Below are 25272 nucleotides of genomic sequence, written 5' to 3' on the forward strand. Positions count from 1 at the left end.
TGGGATTGTACATGTTTGTCACTGGCTCTATTATGGATAGATCATGCAAAACTTTGTATCAGTTTGTACCAATATTGAATCTGATAGAAGGGTAGTCCAGCTTCCTGAACCTCCATCAACCATGAGAACAAGGTCCTTGTGTCAATCGTTTTTCAATGGAGTAGCAACCGTGTATGTGCAGGCCACTACATTCAGAAACTGTGGGACTGACAACTATGGCAAAGTACAGTGCTGATCTATCTCTGGCAATACGATACAGTTTGAGAGGAGCAGTGTTGCGTATACCTGACAGTCACTCTGTTCAGACAGGAGACAATTGGGCAATTTTACTAAAATGGACTAAAATCAAAATGGTCTTTCTTGTCCATGGCAAGAGATCACAATGCAGCTTTCATTTTTTTGTATTCTCTTGAAAAATAAAAGCTGCATTGTGATTGGTTGCAACTAAGACCGTTTTGCTTTTAGGTCATTTTAATTTTAGCATGGGATTAGTATACACAGTTCTTATGTGGGAGAAACACCTTAAGGCTAAGGCCCCACGGGCCGTAAACGCAGCACTAAAGCGCTGTGGGAATAACCGTTGCGTGAACTCATTGCGGTTCTTTTAAGAGAAAGTTCAGCGTTTTCCTCTGTGGACTTTCTCTTAACATTATATCTACGGGAACGCCGCTGGCGTTTCCGTAGATATAATTGACTTGCTGCGATTTGCAAAGCCGCAACGACTTTGCAAATCGCAGCGTGTCCGCGCTGCAATCCTTTCCGCAAAGTGGGGATGGGATTCACATGAATCCCATCCACTTTGCCTGCACTGTACAATGCCGCGATTTTTCCCACAGCATCTCCACTGCGGGCAAATCGTGGTGTTTACATCCCGTTGGGCCCCGGCCTAAGGGTCTGTCACACAGCGGAAAATGTAAAGGAAATTTCTCTTCGTTTTCTGACGACAACATTTTCTCGCAGGCTGGCCGCGACAGGATGCCAATACAATGCATCAGCATTCCGTCGCGGTATCACGTTCCTAATTAGGCGCTGATGAATGGACCTAATCAGGAGAGAGTCTCAAGTTGCGGAATACATGGCAAGATCGAGCAGGACCCTTCTTTTTTCCACATCCTGCTTCAATCTCTGCCTCCTATTGAAGACAATAGGAGGCGGATTCGGGAGGAATCTGCTCTGGATTTGGGGGTGAAATCCACCCCAAATCTGCAGCAAATTCCTCCTTGTGAACTGACCCTTAGACTAATGCATTACCATATTCACATTTGGTCCTCATTGTAGTCTTATTCACTACAGCAACCACCAGTGAGTCAAGGCTGTCAGTACTGAAGACGGTAGATAAGGAGACCGTACATAAGCTTTCTGTTTGCTGTGTATAAACTATATCAATTTGAATATAAGCGTCTAGAAATTGTAGCTGAATGTATAATTTAATGTCCTCCTTTCTTTTAGGGTCTGTTCAGGAACTTTGATGATGCTTTCTTACCAGTCCTGACACCCCACCTGGAGCGATTGGTGCAGGATTCACATGAAAGCACACAAAGATGTGTGGCTGAAATAATTGCAGGATTGATCCGAGGATCCAAGCATTGGACGTTTGAAAAGGTAATCTTGCTCAGTTCGTAGGCAAGGTAATAAAGTGAGACAGCTGACAGTGATTTATTTTAAAAGCTGAGTGATACATAAATGGGTTTCCACAGTAGAAGCATGAGCATTGACTCCCTTGTTTTTCCTGTTTGTAGCCATGGGCTACAAACTCAACAGTATCCACTCTTGATATAGAACTACAGGATATTTTTTTTATATATATATATATATATATATATATATATATATATATATATATATATATAGAAAAATTAATATTCTCTGCTCCTCCATTTTCTAAAACATCTTTCACTGTGAAAATCCCTGCTCTATACTTCTCTTCTCAGTATAGATCTATTGTGAGGGATGCATTAATGAGCTGGGAGGCAATTCAGGAAAGATAGCATTTAGTCTGACCCTAGTACTATCTATCTATCTATCTATCTATCTATCTATCTATCTAAGAAGCTTTATTGGCACGTCCAAATAGATATTTGGCATTGCCAAAGCAAGTAGTGTGTGGTTGGGAGGGGGGGTGGGGTGGCGAGCATAGGATGGGTGTGTGGGTGGTTTGGGGTATAACAGTCCATCTTCCCCGCATTTGGTGGCTGGTGGACACATGTTGTGCAGGGCAGCGATCTCCACAGTCAACGCCTCTTCTCCCAGTAGGATGTAGAGTTTCCTCTTCTCATCAAATTTAATTAAATCAAATCAGAAAAGCTTTATTGGTACCAAAGAGAGTGGTTGGTATGGTGGGATGTGGGGGGAATGGGTTGGTTTGGGACGTATGGGTTGGATGGGTGATTAGTATCACAGCAAAAGTATTTTATTCCCATCAGTACATGCCAGTGCTTCTCTTTATATGTACTGCATGCTTCTCAGGTGGTTGAATTAGAGATAGACAATATACTGTTCACACTGATTTAGTGAATAGTGACCATAAAGGACTAGAAACTCCAGCCCCAACATGCAGAGGGCAAAACTGCTAAAAGCTGTAAAATAGAAGTCTTAAAATCCCCAGAATATAGTGTTACTTCTTGTGTCCAAAAATATGGCACCTTATCCCGAAAAGTTAAAAGTTAAATGAAATGATACGTAATCTGTAAGCAATTAAAATAGAATTATTGATTTTATAAAACTTTTCTGTACAGGTTGAAAATCTATGGAAATTTTTGTGCCCACTACTGAGGACCGCATTGGCCAATATCACAGTGGAAACTTACAGTGACTGGGGAACGTGTGTCGCAACTTCATGTGTAAGTAGTTTTCTGTGAGGTTAAATTCTTCTGCTTTTCTATTTCTTCATTGCAAATGGAAACAAAGTATCTTCAGTCTGATCTTGCCTATAGTGTTATATATTGAGAGACACCAGACTAGTATGTGCCAAAAGTACACCCTAAAATTGAATGGGGCCTTTTAATACATATTTTTGGGGCATTCCTTTTTATTCTTGTTGCGATCAGTCTTGAATTTCTAGACAAATGCCATAGTGAACACTTTCAGGGTCTGCATGGGGATAAGGACTTTTGTTTGTCAGCAGGGTCATCCACTAGTTTATGAAAGGCATCAGGAATAGAAGGGCAGCTCTTTGTATGGGATTTGTTTGTGCATCTTCTGGAATAGGCTATGTAGGATGTTTAGATGAACAACCAAAAGGTTAGTGAATATGAACTGCAACTCCGTACCTGTATTCATTTAGCAAATATATTGCCAAAAAATTCATATTGGTCCCTAGCTAAAGGTTCTGCAGTCACTGAGGGACTATGCCCCTTCTCCAGTTGTTCTTCCTGTTAACCCCTTCCCGACATCCGCCGTAATAGTACGGATAGCAACACATTAAAAAATATAAATGAGGTATCGCCGTAACGGTACAGACCCTCAGAATAAAGGTAACATGTTACTTATGCTGTACTCTGCACAGGAAAATAAAGTGCTAAAAAGCAATGCCAGAATTGATGTTTCCTTTTACATCCCACCCAGAAAGAGTTAATAAAATGTAGTCCATAAGTTACAGGCACCCCAAAATGGTGGCATTGAAAAGTACATCTAATACCGCAAACACCAAGCCCTCATATGGCCACATTGCCAGAAAATAAAAATCTAGTTTGTACAATGTGAAGACAAATCCCCAAAAGTCGCCAAATCATTAGGACATAAGTGGCTGCGACTAGAAGGAAATGTATAAGCTGTGCGAGCGGTTTCAGGGGACACCCCATATTTAGAGCTTATGAGAGATAATACACCAGCGCTGCCCCTCTTCCCCGTCCGTGTCATAGGAGCTAGTGGGAAAATAGAATGGGATTTGGTGTACCCAATTTACTCCGCACAGCTTACACATTCACTTCGGGGTTACTAATGCTCACTACATCACTTGATAAATTCTTTGAGGGGTGCGGTTTTCAAAATGGAGTCACTTTCTAGAGGTTTCCACTGTTTTGACTCCTCAAGGGCTTTGTAAATGCGACATGGTTCCTGAAACTGATCACAGCCAGATCTGCCCTCTAAAAGCTCTTTGGCGCGCCTTCCCTCCTGCGTCTCGCTGTGCGTCCATATATTAGTTTACACCCACAAGTGGGGTACTGTAGTAGTCGGGAGAACTTGCATAACAAATTGTGGGATGCGTTTTCTCCTTTAACCCCTTGTGAATGTGCAAATTCTAGGGCTAAACGAAAATATTAGTAAAATAAAATCAAATTTGAAAATTTCACCTCCATTTTGTATTAATTCCTGTTAAGCACTTATAGGGTTGAAATAATTGGCATATGTTGTTTTGGCTTATTTAAGGGGTGCAGTTTTGAAAATGGGGTGATTTATGGGGGGTTTTAATACAGGGGTCTTTCAAAACCCCTTCATAACTGGATTAGTCCCTTAAAAAATGGGTTTTGGAAATTTCTTGAAAATTTTGAATATTGTTGTTTCACTTGTAAACCTTCTAATGTCCGTAAAAAATAAAAGGGCGACTAAAGTTCGATGCCGACATAAAGCAGAGATCTGGGACATTAGATTTAGGATATAATTTTGGCGGTCTGACTATCTGTATGCAATGCACATCATATCAAACTTTATAAAATGCATATTTTTCAAAAATTTCCACCAAATTTCCTATTTTTTCATAATTAAACACAAAAATATCAACCAAAATTTACTACTAACTAGAGATGAGTGAACACTGTTCGGATCAGCCGATCCGAACAGCACACTCCCATAGAAATGAATGGAAGCACCTGGCAGACTTTGCCGGCGGCCGGCCGCTTAACCCCCCGCGTGCCGGCCGCTTCCATTCATCTCTATGGGAGCGTTCTGTGAGCGTGCTGTTCGGAACGGCTGTTCCGAACAGTGTTCGCTCATCTCTACTACTAACATGAAGTACAATGTGTTACGAAAAAACAATCTCAAAATCATTTTGGTAAGTTAAAGCATTCCAAAGTTATTGCCACATAAAGTGACACATGTCAGTTTTGAAAAATCGAGCTTGGTCAGGAAGTCAAAAAGTGCCATCGGCGGGAAGGGGTTAAAGTGTTGACTCTGTTCATAGTCGTTCTTTTGCATAGAGTATTTTAAAAAGTAAGGTGACCGCCATTCCAGTAGTGCAGAAACCATTTTACCTTCAACATTTATTTCTGGTTTTCCTCTTAGGAGAGCCGAGATCCTCGAAAGCTTCACTGGTTGTTTGAGCTGCTGTTGGAATCCCCAGTGAGCGGAGAAGGAGGCTCCTTTGTCGATGCTTGGTATGTACATAAGACTACAGCAAATTACATTACACCTTCATAAAATACATTGACTGTGTATTCAAGGGAACATGTCACACAAGTTTTTAGCATCTTAAATCGCAACCATGGTATTAAACTATATAGAATAAACTTATGAAGCTGCCCCTGTATAAAATATACATTATACAGATGTAGCATTCATTAAGGTAACACTAGCACCAACTTCTGTCATTCAGTATACTTGTGTGGTCACGTCAGATAGCTATATCCCTGTTTTATACCATCTAGAACAGTGGTCCTGGTGTCATAAAAAGCAGAGTTTTTTCTGCTGTTTGAGCTATGGTAAAATCAGATAATGTAGAGAACTATATAAAGATCACATTGCCAACTGTGTCTTTAACTGTGATAGCTCCATTTGTGTCATGGCTAGGGTTAAGGGGATATCGTCACTCCATAGGGAGAGACCACCATATAGGAGTGTGGAATCTTAAGCCATGAGCGCTCCACTGCAAAAGAACATGGGAAGAATATGCAAATCTGACTTCCATGATGTCATTAGGATGTCAGTGCCTCAAATATGCACACCAATAGAGGGCGCTGACTGAGAATGTGCAAGTCTAACTTCCATGATGTAATTAGGAAGACAGAGTCTCAGTCTCAGTCAAACACACCTATAGAGGGTGTTTGACTGAGACTCTGTCTTCCTAATTACATCATGGAAGTTAGACTTGCACATTCTCAGTCAGCGCCCTCTATTGGTGTGCACATTTGAGGCACTGACATCCTAATTACATCATGGAAGTCAGATTTGCATATTCTTCCCATGTCATGTGTAGGTGATACATATTCTCTGCCTCCTTCATACAGAATAAGCAAATTGTGAAATGAATGTTTATTTGCCTTCTATATCTGTATATAAAATTGCTTGCCATTTCAGTCTTGACATCTCTGTGTCCACTTAATGTCAATGCAAGCCTCCTCCAATTCTTTTAGATGTACTATTGTCTGGTTTCAACACTGCACAGCGCTTTGCCCTTTAGAATTATATTCCTGTTCAATATAATGCCGTGGTGGCTGTTTAGGGGCTTAATTGCCACCATGACATTATGAGTGATTAATCCCCCCCCCCCCCCCCATGTGTAAAAACAGATTGAAATTCTTACACATATATCAGGTAAATGGTAGTGTTTCTGTGATGTGAATTGTAGCATACACTGCCATGTTGTTTTATATGGACAGCAAGGGTGACATTTGACTGCTTACCGTAACTGTATGGAAACCTCTGATTTGTATTATATTGGATAATAAAGATCATATGTAATCTTTCCTCAGCCGATTGTACGTTCTTCAAGGAGGTCTTGCACAACAGGAGTGGCGGGTTCCAGAATTACTTCACAGATTGTTGACTTATCTGGAACCGAAATTAACCCAAGTCTACAAGAATGTCCGAGAGAGAATTGGAAGGTAAATTACGTTTATTTGTACATATTTTGTGTATTTAAAGTGTCAAAGGTATTTCTGAAATTTTTGTTATGGCCGAAGACCTGGTCTATGGAGGGCCTGTTGCCGAGACACCACAGCTCTGTAAAACACAAGAAAATGGCCTCTTGCTTATTGTGTAAGCAGCCATTTTTCTTGTGGCCACAGGCATGCACAGTCGGCTCTGCCCAACGCCTAGAAGTTTGACCCCCAGCAGCAGAACAAGACGCGTGAAGAGTCCGTTCCTGAAGAAGAAGGAGGCGGCGCTGGAGAGTTCTCTCGCAGCATTGGGGACGCCTCCAGTGCTGTTTGAGTGCTGGGGCCCGCCCTCAGTGCTGCGAGAGAACTCATTTGCATACCAACGAAAACCGGGATTTCTACTGAACGGCGGTGTGGAGAACACATCTAAACGTAGGAGAAGAATAGGCTATTCCGACATGTGATCAACAAAAAATTCGATTTTAATGGTAGAATCCCTTTAATGCTTTTAGTATGACACCAGTCCATTGCGTTGCCTAACCACAAGTACTTTTATTGCAGCGTGCTGACTTACATATTCATGATTGATGTCACTTTGCCAAACACTGCACCCACCAAGTCTCCTCGAATTTCTGAATTCACTGCACGTATTCTTGAGAAGTTAAAACCCCTCATGGAGGCAGATGAAGAGATCCAAAACCATGTGATGGAAGAAAATGGAGTCGGGGAGCAAGATGAACGAACCCAGGGCATTAAATTGATGAAAACCAGTAAGTGGTTAATGTAACCTGCTCTGGATTTCTCATGCTTAAGTATGTTAATGGCAAAAACGTTTTAGTAGTGTTTGAGTCTTGGTACTGGAGCTTGTAATGTATCTTACATGTTTATTTTCTTTCTAGTATTGAAATGGATTATGGCGAGTGCCGGAAGATCTTTTTGTACGGCAGTGCCGGAGCAGCTGCAGCTTCTACCACTCCTGTTCAAGGCAAGTTGATGATAAATGCTGTGTATAGATAAGCGTCTGCAGTGGCACAACCCCATTAAAGGGATGTTGCCGCTCACGGAAAAAAGAAGCGAACTGCCCTTTCTTCAGGTGGATTCCGGCAGCACGCTCTGGACTAGGCCCATTCATTTGGGCCTAAGCTGGACCAGAGTGCCCCGACTGTCTGAAGTCGCGGCAGACGGATTTTGGCCATATTCTGACACTGCTTCCCGCGTCAGAATCAGGACCAAAATCCACCATCCGTGTCCTGTGTGAACGGGGCCGAAGAGTCCTTTGGGGCCATGTCTTTGCTCGCTTAGGCTTCAGTCTCCAGATTCCCAGACAAAGCACTTTCTTCCTCGTTTGAATATGGTAAAGAAATTTACATGAAAACGCGGCTCTAAAGCTGAATGACAGAGTCTTTTTGGAAACTATGTAATGTAAAACTACATGAGCCACAAACCAGTCAAGCTGTGTTCACACCTGTGCTTGCTCACCATTCGGGGATTGCGCAGGCAGGAATTTTCTCTCTGTATTTTTTGGGGGTGGAAACTCATCGGACCCCATTATAGTCTATTGGTTCCGCAGGAAACTTTTTTTTTTTTCTTCTTAAAGCAGATTGAGTTTCCATTTTTCAAGTCCCCAAGCAGACTTGAAGATTGGAAACCCCAGTGCAGGTGTGAACCCAGCGTCTGTTGTACCGATATGGTAAGTATAAGTATTAATGTAATATAAAGGGATCAGGTTCTGTCAAATGGGTCTAAATTTAGATTAGGGTATATGATAGGCTTTTCTAGAAAGATAGCTGCTTTTAAAGTATGTGTAAAAGTATTGCTATTCAATTTCCAGAAGTACGTTTGTGATTCTGTACTAGGATTATGTGTTCTTTACTTTCTTTATATGTTTTGTCCACCAGATTGCACCAGTGGAAAATGATACAAACTATGATGAGCTGAAAAGAGATGCAAAAATGTGCTTGTCCCTGATGTCCCAAGGTTTGCTCTACCCCGAGCAGGTACCGCTGGCTCTGGATGTATTAAAACAAGTGAGTATCTTAGCTGTGGTTTACTGACCCCCTTGTCACTTTTAATGTATTTTATGTGTGTGGCTGTTTCCATCAGTACTGAAGACTGAATAGAACAGCCGGACAGGGGCGGATCCAGAGCCGGGCAACCGCCCGGGGCCCCGCACTTAGCGGGGCCCCGCGGCACGGCGCGGACCTAACAAAATGGTCCCGGTCGGCATGTCCCGATTTCCTACGGACGCCGATGAGCTGAATACATAGGTGTTTAAAGCAGGAGCTGTCACAGCTCAGCTCCTGCTTTAACGCTGAGCTCCGGCATTTGTAGCCGCGATGTGACGTCATCACATGTATACAATATGTGTATGAGGGAGAGAGCTGCGGGGGAACGAGGAAAGGTGTGTGTGTGTGTGTGTGTGTGTGTGTGTGTGTGTGTGTGTGTGTGTGTGTGTGTGTGTGAACAGCATGACACTGGGACAGATGGAGGGGGGAGAACGGCATGACACTGGGGCAGATGAAGGGGGGAGAACGGCATGACACTGGGGCAAATGAAGGGGGAGAGAACGGCATGACACTGGGGCAGATGAAGGGGGGAGAACGGCATGACACTGGGGCAGATGGAGGGGGGAGAACAGCATGACACTGGGGCAGATGAAGGGAGGGAGAACGGCATGACACTGGGGCAGATGAAGGGGGAGATAACAGCATGACACTGGGGCAGATGGAGGGGGGAGAACGGCATGACACTGGGGCAAATGAAGGGGGAGAGAACGGCATGACACTGGGGCAAATGAAGGGGGGGAACGGCATGACACTGAGGAAGATGAAGGGGGGAGAATGGCATGATACTGGGGCAGATGAAGGGGGGGATGGCATGACACTGGGGCAGATGAAGGGGGTGAGAATGGCATGACACTGGGGCAGATGAAGGGGGGAGAACGGCATGACACTGGGGCAGAGACGGGGGGGGACATGAAACTGTGGGCAGATAAAGGGGGAGAATGGCATGAAACTGGGGACTGAGATAGAGGGGGGGACATGAAACTAGGGGTAGATGAAGGGTGTATATGAAAATAGGGGAGAGATGGAGGGGGGACATATAATTTACGGGTGACTGTAGGAGGATTATACTGTGTGGAATCGCATGAAAAATGAATGAGTGGGTGGAGTCAACATAAAAGTGGGTGGGGCCTAATTTGCTGCGGCGCACTGCGAGCGCCGCACGTTTTATTCCCTCTTTCTAGTCTTCAACAGTTGGGAAGTACAGGTTAGAAGTGCAAGACCCCCCAGTAAGTAGGGCCCCGCCAAAGTCAATTGCCCAGGGCCCCACAAAACCTGGATCCGCCACTGCAGCCGGACTTCTCCTAGCCACAGTATAGCAGCTTGGGGAACAGATGACTGAGGTCCCTGTTCAGATGGATAGTGGGATCCCAGACTGCCAACAACCAAGCACTTATGTGGTGACTAGGTCATACATGCATTTACTGAAGTTACTCACTTTTACTTACAGCCATTTTTTTGTTTCGGTAACTATTGTTGCAAACATGTTGTTGGCAGTACCCCACCTTTGCCTGCCCTATTGTAGAGTGCAGAGGTCTCTTCAACAATCAGGTTTATAAGGGTTGTACTTTATGTAATTCAGGGGCCAAGTTTATGGGCCTAAAAATGAGGGTCCTAACTACATGGCCTTTAAAGTGTTGTAATCCCTCTTCTCAGTGACCCCTCAGACATGAGTATGACCATAAAGGGCACCGAAACCTCATATTCTCTCTTTATTGTCTATGCATCCCTATGAAGGGGTGAAATTATCTTTGTTGCAAAAGTCATTTTGTTCACCCATACTAAAAATATGCAACATCAGGTGCTGCCATTTTTATACTGGTGACCAAGTTAAATGGTGGGATATATGAAATAGTCCAGGGGCCCTGACCATTCTGCTTTATGGTTCTATCTAGAGCCAGGTAATGGATAGGTTCTCGGTACTACTGATGAAGATTTTATTTTGTTTAATGCTACACCCTAGTTTTGTGCTGTTCTTATTATTTGGGGTGTCAAAGGGAGACCTACACTTAACAAAGTCACAGCCTCTGTTGCCATATGGCTCCTATGATTTTGTTATGGTACTTGAATCCCCTTTATTTTGTCCCAGTCTGTCTGCTGATCTCTTATAGCATATGACAGCAGGCAGCATGTTTTGCTCCAAACCTTTGCCACATCGTTGTTTCAATAAATGGGGGGAACCTGTCTGTCTTACTGAAATGTTTAAACCATTTGAATCTGTAGACGGCAAGAAGTGGCTCCTGGCATGCAAGATATGCAGTCCTGACCTATACTCAGACAATGGTCTTCTACAATCTCTTCATGTTTCTTAATAATGAAGAAACTGTTCAAGGCATCAGATGGCTGGTTCTGCAGTTGATGGCGGATGAGCAACTGGAGGTAATAAATATGGCATGACTTCTAACAGCTGGTATTAACCTGGAAGTATCTATTCATGAATGGGATGCTAAAATCTTAATTTGTCAGACTTATTTCTCTACACCAATTCATTCCGCCATAAGTCATACTTCAGGTTCTGTAACGCAACCTCCAAATCCTGCAATGGTGGTTCTGGTTGAAATTGCTGGATTCCCTTTAAGGATACACTTTATCTATATAATGCTTCAGTTCTCGGTGAGATCTGATCACCAGGGGTTCCACAGCTCACGGCACAAACACAGTGAGGAGAACTTTGAAAGAATCTGCAGCCAAATCTGCACCCCACTCTGTCCTTCAATATCTATGTACCCGATGCAAAGTGCTGCACTTGGCTGGTTACATCACCCCATAGACATTGACTGCAGATTTGGCAGCTGCTCCTTTCAAATTCCACCTCGCTGTGGTTGTCTATTGAGGAGGAAAGGGATAACCGGGGACTTCATGCCAGTGATTGGTTTGGGTCCCAGTGGTGGTCCTTCCAGGGTTCAGTCTTTTATTACCTATCCTGCAGACACATCTTAAATGTCCATTGTGGGGTGTTTTTTTTTCCATCTGCTTTGCCCATTGAGCTGTCAGACCCTCTGCTGTGCTTTCGTTGCTCTTTGAGTCCCTTTTATGCCCTTCCCATACTAAATAAGGCTGCAACCATTCCATATTCTATAGCCATAGACTGTATACAGTACAGTAACAGGATGATTTTAATATTTTTATATGGGTACAAGTGGATATAGTCGGCACAGCTCAGTGACAGAAAAAGTGACCCATTTCTGGCTTGTCGGAGAATAATCTGAATGTACAAAAACTGGAACTCTGTGCAGGGAACAGCGAGAGACAAATGTCAAGTTCCCCAGCGAGTGTGTTCATTTTACAGCCGAGCCTCCACTTATTCTGCCCTTCCCGCTACACTTCATGTTTCATTTATTAACACGGTCCCAGAGTGGGGCCCGCAAATTGTCGGCAGAATTTCAAACATACTTTTTCACTTCGTACATTTGACAATTCTTAATCAATTTGATCACATTTTAATAATGTACGATGGACGTGCAAATGAGCTTATTGTCAAGTTGGTGGATTTAATTAGAACAGCACTTGCCGTTACACTTCCTGATTTGTGCGACTCAAGAACATTATGTTCAAGGAGATAATTTGCAGTAATATGGCACATTACATGCAGAGTGCCGGTCCTTACTTCGCTCACTAAGCAGATGAACCTCTTTGTTTACATTTTACCATGTAACAATATGTACTTATTAGTAATTGTGGCCTCTCTTTATTAATGATGATTAATTTACAACGCACTTTAACCACTTCATGGCCGAGATGGTACATGTAGGCGTCACATAGCTCAAGCTACAGTACATAAATAGCCGTGCCATAGGCATACAAGTAAAGATGACCATTCACTAAATCTGATATGTTAGTAATAATAGTATTTCCCATAATAAAAAAAAAAGATGTCCCAGAATTGTGATAACTGTCTTGTACGCCAATAGCTGCACAGGCAACACAGTGATATTGACAATGATGAACAGACAAGGTACAAGACCTATGGGTAAGGAAGGAGTTCGGACAAAATGTGCACAGATTCGCAGGGACTGGATGGTGTAGAATCTTTAAGGCTTTATTGACAATGAAACTATGCGTTTTCAGGCTGAGCCCTTTATCAAGTGTATATAATAACTGGCCTGAAGCTGCGTTCTAGGAGTTGCTTGAGCCTGAAATGCGTAGTGTTCGTTATCAATAAAGCCTTAAAGATTCTACTCTAATTTAATCTAATCTCCCGCTACCTACCCACACGTAACCTCAGATCCTTCAATGACCTCCTACTCCATTCTGCTCTTATCCGCTCTTCACACAACAGTCTCCAATATTTCTCCCGTGTATCCCTCATACTCTGGAACTCCTTACCAAGACACATAAGACTGACCCCCACAATCACAGGCTTCAAGAAGGCCCTGAAGACTCACCTATTCAGGAAGACCTACAACCCCCAATAACACTATCACTGCACCCCCATCTGTACAGTCTCCCCCTCTCCTTCTGTCTCTATCCCCCTTCCCTCATAGATTGTAAGCCCTCGCGGGCAGGGCCCTCTATCCCACTGTGCCAGTCGGTCACTGTTAGTATTATATCTACCTGTATATTTTGTGTATTGTATGTAAACCCCCAAATGTGAAGCACCATGGAATTAATTGGTTTGTCATTGTGAAAATTACGCATCCACGGTGTTGATGTAAGGGTGAAGTTGCAGCCACCAAAATTATTGGGTCTAGCTTAATGCTGAATAGGTGTTGTGACAATTCACATCACCGTAAGGTAAGGGGCCATTTCAGGTGTTCTTACCTTATCCATTTGTTTTCAGTTACTCCACTAGATCACCGCTCAGTGTCTCTCCTCTTCTGTGAACACTCTGATATTATCCATGTGCCATTTTTCTGTAGACCCTTTGGGGCATATATAATAAGCGTACTACACATCACAGTTATAAGAGAGGATGCTGTGCCTCCAAAGACCCTTTGATTTTCTAGCCCGAGCTGTAAAATGGACAGGTATAGGACCTGCCCTGAGTTTTCTCCTGGACAAATGGCCCCATAAACATGATAATACATGGGCATGTGTATGAGGCCATGAAACCTAATGGGTCGGTGTGCTAGCCGCAGATTCGCACAATCAAATTTCATTCATGAAATTTAGTCTAAGTGTTGGCCAGATTTACCTGCCTGAACAATCTGTCGGGATACAACCCGTAATAAAACAGAATGGTAACACCCAGTTGTCAGTTTCTTAATTTATAAGAGGAACAACAGAGGATCAGCACAATTCAGAGCAGTATATATTGAACGTATACCTCTAACATATGCTGAACTTATTCATTCTCTGCATGTTGTGTTGTCCTCTTCACCGACATTTGCACATTTGTCCATAGGTCAGAGAAATGGCCGCCACCACGCTGAGTGGTCTCTTACAGTGCAACTTCCTGACTATGGATGCAGCTATGCAAGAACATTTTGAGAAGCTCTGCAAAACAAGACTGCCTAAAAAACGCAAGAGGGATCTAGGAACATCTGTGGACACTATCCAGTCAGGAGGTTGGTAGCTTTTACTGCATTTCTTATGGGATTCTGTGCCTGCGCTGTAAGCCAGGAAGTGGAGGGGAGAGGACACCGGAGGTCAGGTGAAATCCTGAGATGGGAACTCCTTTAACATGTTCTTTTTGTACTGTTTTTTTCACGCTATAGATCTGGTTAAACGTCACGCTGGTGTTTTAGGTCTCAGTGCATGCATTTTATCCAGTCCTTATGATGTCCCTACCTGGATGCCACAGCTGCTGATGGATCTTAGTGCACATCTCAATGATCCTCAGCCCATAGAGGTAATGTGCGTGCGTGCGTGCGTGTGTGTGTTCTCTTACTCACATAGAATTATGCCAGTTATTGATAGTACAGGATCACAGTGTTACTCGTGCATTAAACAGAACACATTACTTTACTAGGAAAGGCAGTAGAAAAAAAGTCACCTAGTCTCATTGAAGTGACTGGGATAAGGGGTGCATCTCCATCAACTGGGGTTTCAGGCATGTTTCCCACAGCTGTATTCCCAAAACAAAATTTTGTTTTATATGTGCTTCGTTTTTTATCAGTTTGTCTTTCATTAATATGGACAGTCTTTGTAATAGGTCTATCCTAATCCAGGCACACATTTCCTAGGGATAGCTTCTCATCCAGTCAATGATGGTTGTAATGTTCTTTTCTGATGCTGTATAAAATGGCAATAATGTGTGATCTGCTTTCAGATGACTGTAAAGAAAACCCTCTCTAATTTCCGGAGGACGCACCATGACAATTGGCAGGAACACAAACAGCAATTCACAGATGACCAGTTAGTAGTACTGACGGATCTCCTGGTCTCTCCTTGCTACTATGCATAACAGGTAGGATTTAGGGGACTAATGTGTATAGGCACATGGTACGTTTTGTATGGCCACACACTCTGGAGGGCCGAATGCCACCAGTTGTGAGATCCACATACACAATATTCAGCATCAAGTATCTTAGGGATGGACCACTATAACCCTACTGAATACATCGAAGTCTTTATAATGAACTACATCAATAGATGTGTCCATGTTTGGTATAAGGAGCATCTATTTCAGATTATCAGTGTTCTTTATGGTGAATCGACAGATACCTAACAACATAACAGATCCCATAACAATTCAGTCAGGTCCTCTGGAAGCCACCAGTGTCCTTCAGGTACAGCATTGTGACTCCCATTATAAATGACCTAGAACCCAAAGATTGTAACCAGAATCTTTATATGTAATGTTATTTGAGTTTTAGTTAAACCTTGTACCTTGTACCATGTGTTCTTAACTAGCGATATCTGTAATTCCTTTACAGCTAGTAAAATCTCAGCTTTCTTATCATAAGAATGCACTATTTTTCTAGGTGGGATAAAACCGGAGAATAATGCTATTTGAAGCTGCAGCCCTACGTTACGGAAAAGCCGCCTTTCTTGTTGCAGATTTTGTTGCGCTTTGTTGGGTTTTTTTGAGACAAAGTAAACAATGGCTACCAAAGGATATGGGAAATCTATAGAAGGTTCTTAAACTTCTACCTTCTGCTCAATCCACTCCTGGCTTTGACTTTAAAAACCACAGCAAAATCTGCAACAACAAAAAAAAATCTGCGTTTCTGCAACATGTGGCCCCAGCTTGAAGTGGTTATTTGGTAAATGCTTCCGGCATACATGCATTGAGTACATGTGTACAGTCTCTACCTGCCAATGCTTTGTATCACTATAACCAGACCCTGCCTGTACACAACTTAATATGTTTGTCTTCTTTTTCCAGCGTTCCGTATAAAGGTGGAAAAAAAGAAAAATCAGTGTGATGTGAAGGACCCAGACCCATCTTAGACTTTTTTTTTTTTTTTTAATTTTGTGTGATTTTTATTTTTTTTTTTTCCTATTTATTCTCATGGTAGACCAATAGAAGAAACGTCTGGGACAATTTTAAAGAATGGATGAAAATGTCTGATGTATCAGAAAACAGAGACATTATTAGCTGGCTATTTGCCACATACATAAGGACTCAATAAAACTTTTTTTTTTTTTTTTTTTCCAGATGTGTTAAATAACTGTATAAAATGTAGAGACAGTAGTAACATTGTACAGGGTGCAACCTTTTACATGAAATGACAGCATTGGTTTGTAAAGAGCAGACATTTCAGCTAGGTCTAAGCTTTGTATCAGGTGACATGCCATATTTTGTGTTTTTTAAATTATTTCCCTATTTTGCTCTTAGTTTTATGCACTTCCATGAGTTTTATTTAATGTATGGATTCTATGTGTATATAGCATGTGTATATGTACTTACACACATAGATATACATACGTACATAACATCTGCATTTTTTGCAGCTTTTTTTTTTTTTGTGCTATACTCCTGTTGCTGATATGTTACTAGGTGACATTTTTAGCAAGGTAATTTATACATGGAGATAAATTCTCATTTTGGCAAACTCATCTTCCCTCTGTAAAGATGTGTACTGTGTTCCTTGAAGGAATGCTGTTATTTTTATTGCCTACCTGCTGAGCAAGTGACCCGATGATACTATGAAGTACAGCAGAGACCTAGTGCAGGATTTCCCAGCACTCAGCACACAGGTGTAACCACTGTATAGCGTAGTGCCAAATCCGTTCTTTCAATTGTACACTTAGTTTATTTTAAAACCAAATAAATTGTTTGTTTCTATCCACTGCTCTCCGTTATTTGTGTTTCTTCTCATTGGTGTTGAATACACAAAGCGTTTAATTGAGTCTTTCACTTTTCAGCAGCCAGTATATCCTCTTTCTTTATAAGGGTACATTCACATGAAGGAATCTGCCCCCAAATCTGTAGCAGATTCTGCTGCAAATGTTTTCAATGCTCAGGAGTTGCTGCCTATTAGGCCCATTCATTCGGGCCTAATCGGCAGAGGAAAGCATGAGCATTACATTGTGGCCTATACGGTGGCAGAAAATGAAGAGGAATTTTTCTTCATTATGTGCTCTGTGAACCTAGCCTTAATGATGGACAAACCTAATCTAAAAGCTTTCCTTCAGCTGAGCTGTGGAGTTGGTAGGTCAAACCCCAGGCGCGGGCCCGTTCCCAGGCTCCACAAATGTATTAAAACGATAGTTACTGAATTTTAGCCAACTGGATCTCCATCTCTTGGTCTGAATGGTTGGCACATTAGACATTTTTCACTCCAACACAGTGGTTTCAGTTGCAAACTAGCCACAACCAGCTTTTTTCTTATACCTCTGGCTTCTGACTTGACATCTAATTTCCCTCACCCTGTATCTCCACAAAGACCATCCTTCTCACCAATTAATGGGGTTCTGGCTCCCACACCCTGAATCTTCCCTAGGCGGGGAGCATTATGGATAGAGCCCTCACATATGACTGCTAATTAACACTCACTAACTCCTCCTATGTGTGTAATCCGCATGAAGCCCCCAACTCTCCCAGACTTTTCCCTTCCACCCAGCTTTCCCAAGGTGAAATACATACTTTATTGCAAATGTAGTGACATATGTAGTCACATTTCTACTAATGAAATGTCTAGAATTCTCCTTGTTGTCATTCATTTTGCCTAACATTAGTGCCATGTTGCGAATCTATGGCATGTGTGCCAGAGGGGGTACTCGGAGACCTCTCTGCTGGCACATGCGCTATCACCTTGATCACTTACTAACTGGGAATCCGATACAAGATTCCCCATTAGTGAGAAATCGCTTCTTTCATCTCTATATGCGCAAATGCACATAGAGCTGAAAACTGTCAGCGTATCCCACAGGACCATGGCTTACAGAGTGCGACCACTGCGATGATGTAAATCAAAAAAAGGACGCTACTGATCTTCTCTTCATGGGACTGCAGGTAAGTAGCATATAATACTTTTTTATGTAGATTGTGAGCCCCATATAGGGATCGCAATGTACATTTATTTTCCTATCAGTATGTTTTTGTAGGATGGGAGGAAATCCACGCAAACACGGGGAGAACATACAAACTCCTTGCAGATGTTGTTCCTGGTAGGATTCGAACCCAGGACTACAGTGCTGCAAGTCTGCAGTGCTAACCACTGAGCCAACGTGTTGCCCCTAATTAGCATATAATACTGTGTGTGGGACCACTTTGGAGCATATAATACTGTCTGGCGGCCACTGTGGAGTGCATTCTACTCTGTGTGGGGCCACTGTACAGCATATAATCCTGTGTGGGGACCACTCTGGAACATATAACATTGCGTGAGGGCCACTGTGGAGCATATAATCCTGGGGGGCCAATGTGGAGTAGATTGTAGGTTTGTAAAGCCCCATCCACACAATTGTATTTTGCTGGTCGCTAACTGTCCACAATTGTGGATCCGTACAGAATTAAGGTTAAATTACAGTGTTGGCCCTTTGAAATAACTTAGTGGGCTGTAGTTTGGGCACTCAGTCTCTAAAAGGTTCACCATGACTGCTGTAGTAGATGAAATTCAAATCATGATCAGGGCTCGTTCACATCTGCGCCCGGTCTCCGTACTTGAGGTTTCCGTTTCCTGCCTAAAACAGATGCAGGAGACGGAAACCTGCAGGAGACTTTCTCACCCATTCATTTGAGAAAGCTGTCCGGCCGTGCGCGGCAGTGAGCGTTTTGCGCTCTCCGCCGCGAAACCGGGTTTTATAATCCGGACACAGAGTCGGACATGCAGTACTCTGTGTCCGGATAAAAAAAATCCGGTTTCGCGGCGGAGAGCCTAAAACGCTCACCGCCGCGCACGGCCGGACCCGGTCTATGGTTTCCGTCTTCTGGCATGCAGAAGACGGAAACCATAGAACGGAGACCAGAACGCAGGTGTGAACCTAGCGTCATGTGATTTATGGTGCATGGTCATGTGATGAACACACAGGCGCACAGCTCGTTAGTCACAGCACAGTAATCGGACATCTGCCTGGTAACGAGCCATGCACCTGTGTGTCCATCACATGACCATGGAGCGATTTTTTTTTTTTTTTTTATTTATTTTTTTTTTTTTTTATATTCCCCCCCCCCTTCCCCAACCAGAAGCAAGAGTGACAGCAAGAGGGGATCTAGAAAACCACAAGGAATTGATACAGAAAGTATATTGCAAAATAGTAGAACTTTTTATTATACAAACAATAACATCTGTCTCCGTATTGGTCTGACAATGGCCAACCCCTTTAATTATTTCCAGAGGTGTCACTGATTGAACACAATCGGGATTAGGATGTTTATATCATGTATATTATACAGCTGTATATAAATATCCTAATACCGACTGTTTTCCACCAGTGTAGATATAGACTGTTTATGCAGATTAAGGAATTTATTAAAGAAAACAAAATGGACATCAAAAATACAGAATAGTGGTGAAAAAAATAACTAGATACTAAGTACAGACAACATCAGTCACTGCCATCTTGGGGAGCGTTCACACTACCGTCGGTGTCCGACAGCTAGCGTCTGCTGCTAATGTCCGTGCAAATGGCCCTGGGTGTTGGACCCCCACTGATCTCATAGTTCTCTTAGACTGTTAGATCAGCTGTTTCCAACAGCACACAGATCCCAGGTGCCGGGTGCTGCACTGCTCACTCACCAGAGTCTTGATAACCACAGTTGTGGGTACTAAAGTTGTATCCCTTTCAAGTATCTGAGATACCGCTGCAGCCCTAATAAGAGTCACTATCAAGAATTTGCTGTAGGGGCCCACAAGACATTAGTTATGATCCATGCAAGGCGAGTAGCAGTGTTTATTATGTTCCCTCACTTCTCCTAGGACTTCGATTATTTATACTCGAGGGACTGAAAAGACCCTGATGTGGCTGCCTCATGTCTCCTCATTAGAGGTGTGGCCCTGCTGACCACATGGGCTTACAATCTGCATTCTCTGTAGAGGGTTGTCTTGGTGCTACAGTATAAAAACAAAGATAGTGATCTATATACAAGTACAGTAACTATAAAGAAGTGACGTTAACCATGTGATGGCTTCTAATATCCCCTCCAAGTCTTGATTCTGTCAAACCGAATGATTACCTGCGCAGTAATGGAGATTAGGTTGCTCGCTCTCTACCTAAAAACACTCTTGTGGCATCTTGACATCTTATCCACTTCATCTGTGCCAAAGGGCAGTAATAATGAGAGTGAGAACAATAACACCCGATGTGCCAGGTGTGAAATGCGTTTATCATGACACGCTTGCTCTAAATGTAATGAAGGACTAAGTGACATTTTTGATTCTTGCTCATTTATAATATTCCTTGTATGATATCTGGCATGTAAAGAGTTTCTATATGTGTTCACAGTTTTATTTGCTAGGTTTTTTTTTCTTTATTCTAGGTACACAGTGCCTATTAGTCCTAATTTATATAGCCCAGTGTATAATGGACTATACATGCACTGCACACAGTCCCATAGTAGCACATAATGCAACGCGCACAACTGATTTTATACCACTATCCATAGGGAAAAAAATGCAGTGTGCACTATTTTGTATAGATGCATCTCTGATATATATATATATATATATATATATAAATATATTTTTTTAAGTAAGTTTGTGTGAACATGTAGTTCATTACAGCATTATGAAATGCCCAGCAAACGTGTGGTTTCATCCCTCAAAGGATTGTACAGTGCAACTAATATATATTTGAGTATAAGCCGAATTTTTCAGCACAGTTTTTGTGCTGAAAAAGCCCCCCTCGGCTTATACTGTTACTGTAACAGATACTGTTCATTTCCCATTTGGGACGTGATAAATCATTCTTCTCACCTTCACCTTTCAGACCCGCTGTCTGGGGCTGATGGCCTTTTTTTTTTTTTTTCTTTTTTTTTGGAAGGTCATAGTGGAGATCTTCTCGGGGTACTCAACAGCTATAGCATACCTGTTTTTCTATAGAAGTAATACCTTCATGAATTCTACTGTACATTTGCTTACATAGTATTGTAGCGGGGTGTTTAGAGTCTATACTATAGGCCATGTGTAATATATATTTCATGTGGAATGTATTCTCTAGCCTGTTGTATACATCAATGTGTAGTTGGCTGATTAGGGTCTAGTGTGTTAGCACATTGTATGCAAATACCTCTAACTAGTGAGGACAATGGGTGGAGATAATCTGCTCGGTGTCCCCAAGAAGATGTTGGATGGTGCATTGTCCACAGGAGACAGGGAGTCTGCTCTGTTGGCATAGGTGAGGGGGGAAGGATCTGTGACTCAGCCCTTCCCACCCACAGATATAGGATGTAACAGTCTTAGTATATAGTATGTAGCTAGCAGTTAGTATGTGTTAGCCGGCCTGTGCACAGCTCTGCAGAGAGCCAGGATTTAGTTACAGGACCAAAGAACCAAAGCTATCATTGAGTTGTGACTTCTGTGGACTTATTGTTATTACGGTTGATGTGACTGCCGCCGGCTACTAACTTTGTGGATTACAATAAATTGCTGTTGTCTCCCGACCTCTTGCGTCCCTGTTGATTCAAGATATCCTCCGGAGGAAGGACGTATACCTTTGCTCCGTGACAAGTATGTTTAATTATGATTTATCATCATTTCTTTATAGGGCCAGTTCTTTGATATATAAACCTCCAGTGTACAAGAGGTTGAAGTGTTTTAGATCCTTTTCCTTCATTTATATTTATTTCTGCCCTATGTATGTGCGTATATATGTATGTATGTGTGTATATATATATATGTATATATATATATATATCTACAGTATGTATGTGTGTGTGTATATATATATATATATGTATGTGTATGTATATATATATATATATATATATATATATATATGTATTTCCTTGCAGCCAATTTTTTATCTATGTAATTTATCTACATTATTTTTTATCATGTAAAAACAATTAAATGGTAAAATGTCGTTTCCATTACTGTATGTATAGCCGACATAGCAATGTACCATTGCTCGGTTCAATGTCTAGCTGCTCAGAAAAGGCTTCTCATGGCCATATCACAATAGACAAAACATTTCTGGCACCCAAAATTGACTTCCAAACGTAATAAATTTATTGTGTCCACAAAATAATTATCCACCCAAAAACATTTAGGTCATTTTCCTCTGACCTGACCACATGGCTTTCACTCTGTACCCGTTTACCTCCTTATAGCTGATGTACTGATGAAGGTTCATGGGACTGAAACGTTTTTTGGTGGATGCTTATTTTGTGGACACAATAAATTTATACTGTTTGGAAGTCAATTCTGAGTACCAGAAATGTCTTGTCTTTCTGTATAGCCAAATAGTCTAATGTCCGTTAGCTCATTTTATCTATCCAGCTCAAATTGTTGGATTGCGCTATCTAGTAACCCTACTCTGCTCCATATCAATACCCATACAAAATACTAGAGCGCATGCACGAGTTTCCTGGTTCAACGCATGCGCTCTAGACAACTGGAGGGGGGGGGGGGGTTTATAGTGCACACGCCAACTAGCAGCTCGCGCGTGCGTACTAGCTTGCTCTAGACGCTGCAGCTCCCCTGCACGTGCACATAGTATAAAGTGTGGGAACTTATGTTCCTGACTCCCCACAGCTACCAATGGTGCTTAAATAGAGATGCCAGGTACACATCTGGCCAGCTCTGGCATGGTAAGAGACTTTCTCCTCAATATAAATCTGAAGGTATTAAGTACCAGCGGTCATGTATATAATTGAAGGAATTTCACTTATGTGTAGCACTATGTCTATTTCCACAGCCTATGATGAAAAATTACAAAAAACCACCAGGTAAACAAGTTTAAGCAAAAATAGAAAAAGGTTTTATTACATAAAATCCACATATAACAATACAACATATAACATACAAAATATATAGAAAAAATGGAGGGGGCAACTGAGTTACCCAATAAATAGGAGTGAGAATGGGAAAGGTGGAAAGTATGCCCATAAAGGATGAATGGATATATTTAGCAGGATCATAGGCCCAAAAATATATATAGAGCAGTGGATATATAGCAAATGTAGCATAACAAGACTAAATATGTTGCTATAATAGCAGAAATGACATGCCACAATTGTAACCCTCCTACAGAGATATAGTAAACATATAGGCCCATGAGTGATGCAAAAAATACATTACTGCAATGGTATTAGCATACAGACCGTGTAGGCCGCAAGGCCAAATGTCCCAGACCACTCCACACCCGACGCGCGTTTCGCCCGCTAGGGCTTTGTCAAGGGATCCCTTGACAAAGCCCTAGCGGGCGAAACGCGCGTCGGGTGTGGAGTGGTCTGGGACATTTGGCCTTGCGGCCTACACGGTCTGTATGCTAATACCATTGCAGTAATGTATTTTTTGCATCACTCATGGGCCTATATGTTTACTATATCTCTGTAGGAGGGTTACAATTGTGGCATGTCATTTCTGCTATTATAGCAACATATTTAGTCTTGTTATGCTACATTTGCTATATATCCACTGCTCTATATATATTTTTGGGCCTATGATCCTGCTAAATATATCCATTCATCCTTTATGGGCATACTTTCCACCTTTCCCATTCTCACTCCTATTTATTGGGTAACTCAGTTGCCCCCTCCATTTTTTCTATATATTTTGTATGTTATATGTTGTATTGTTATATGTGGATTTTATGTAATAAAACCTTTTTCTATTTTTGCTTAAACTTGTTTACCTGGTGGTTTTTTGTAATTTTTCACTTAACTACACCAGAGATTGTACCTATTCATGGTATATGTTTACTTAGTTACAGCCTATGATGAGCCTAAATATAGTCATTGCCTATGGTTTGAAACTCCCACTTGTGAGTTCACTTCTAGCATCAGCTCTCTAGGTTAGCTGCCACTAGAGATGAGCGAACAGTGAAATATTCGATATTTATTATTCGTTTCGAATAGCCGCTCAATATTCGACTATGCGAACGAATATTGAACCCCATTATAGTCTATGCTATGCTTTGTTTCAGGGGAACCCACAATTCGACTCAGGAGGGTCACCAAGTCCACTATGACACCTCAGCAAATGAACATCTCTGGAATGAAACTGGGACAGCAGGGGAAGCATGCCTGGGAGCATCTAACATGCCCAAGTCACAGTTTTACCCCACCATCACAGCCTATCAACTACACACTTTCCACACTCAAAAAAAAACACCTGGAAACCTTCTTTCCTCCCCAATTGGATGGACAGAAACCCAAATTTTAAGCTAGAGAAACATTACCAAGCACCCCTTTAAATCACGTTGCCCATGATACCACAGCTGGAATAGGCAATGGGAAATCCTTCAGTCCTCACCCTGAACTGTGTGTGTGTGTGTGTGTGTGTGTGTGTGTGTGTGTGTGAGAGAGATGTGGTAAGACCTTCCAAAATTCACTTTTCTAGCCCTTAACATGAGCCCTTCCAGATTAAGTTAGAGGCTACCAGCAACTGAGCTACCAGCAGAGATTGAGGCCCTTCAGGTGACTTCAGCTTCTTACCAGCAGAGTTTTAGGCCCTTTTAACTTAGTTCAGCCTTGCACCAGCAGAGTATTTTTTGCCCTCTGGGTGAGTTGAGCCTTGCACTGTATCCCACTTAGCTTTTGGGGGGTACAGCATTAAAAACTGGATTGAATTTATATAGCATGACTGAATTGCTGTGTCTCCCACTTAGCTTTGGGGGGTACAGCATTAAAAACTGGATTGAGCGCATATAGCCGGAGCTAATTGCTCTGTATCCCTGTTAGGTGCTTGGGGGGACACCCCGTAGAAAGCTGGGTTGAGCGTATATAGCCATATGGACTGACTGAATTGCTGCGTATTCCACTTAGCTTTGGGGGGTACAGCATTAAAAGACTGGATTGAGCATATATAGCCGGACTGAATTTCTCTGTATCCCTGTTAGGTGCTTGGGGGGACACCACGTGGAAAGCTGGGTTGAGCATATATAGCCGGACCTAATTGCTCTGTATCCCTGTTAGTTTTCGGGGGACACCCCGTGGAAAGCTCGACTCCTCTCCCTGCAGTATA

The 25272-nt window shown here is 42.2% G+C and overlaps 1 protein-coding gene across 3 annotated transcripts in view; it reads left to right on the forward strand.

Moving 5' to 3' along the window:
• Nucleotides 1-16988, forward strand: part of PSME4 (proteasome activator subunit 4) — a 111483-nt gene extending 94495 nt beyond the window's left edge. For all 3 annotated transcript variants that reach the window (XM_075267565.1, XM_075267567.1, XM_075267566.1), the window contains 12 exons: nt 1450-1602; nt 2736-2840; nt 5221-5312; nt 6627-6758; nt 7314-7522; nt 7652-7737; nt 8651-8779; nt 11039-11194; nt 14160-14322; nt 14473-14606; nt 15027-15164; nt 16086-16988. In XM_075267565.1, coding sequence (XP_075123666.1) covers nt 1450-1602; nt 2736-2840; nt 5221-5312; nt 6627-6758; nt 7314-7522; nt 7652-7737; nt 8651-8779; nt 11039-11194; nt 14160-14322; nt 14473-14606; nt 15027-15161 — 1494 coding nt within the window. In that variant the 3' untranslated portion in view covers nt 15162-15164; nt 16086-16988. The remainder of the gene's footprint in view (nt 1-1449; nt 1603-2735; nt 2841-5220; nt 5313-6626; nt 6759-7313; nt 7523-7651; nt 7738-8650; nt 8780-11038; nt 11195-14159; nt 14323-14472; nt 14607-15026; nt 15165-16085) is intronic.
• Nucleotides 16989-25272: the final 8284 nt, after the last annotated feature.

Source organism: Leptodactylus fuscus, chromosome 3, assembly GCF_031893055.1.
Source record: "Leptodactylus fuscus isolate aLepFus1 chromosome 3, aLepFus1.hap2, whole genome shotgun sequence".
Lineage (NCBI taxonomy): Eukaryota > Metazoa > Chordata > Amphibia > Anura > Leptodactylidae > Leptodactylus > Leptodactylus fuscus.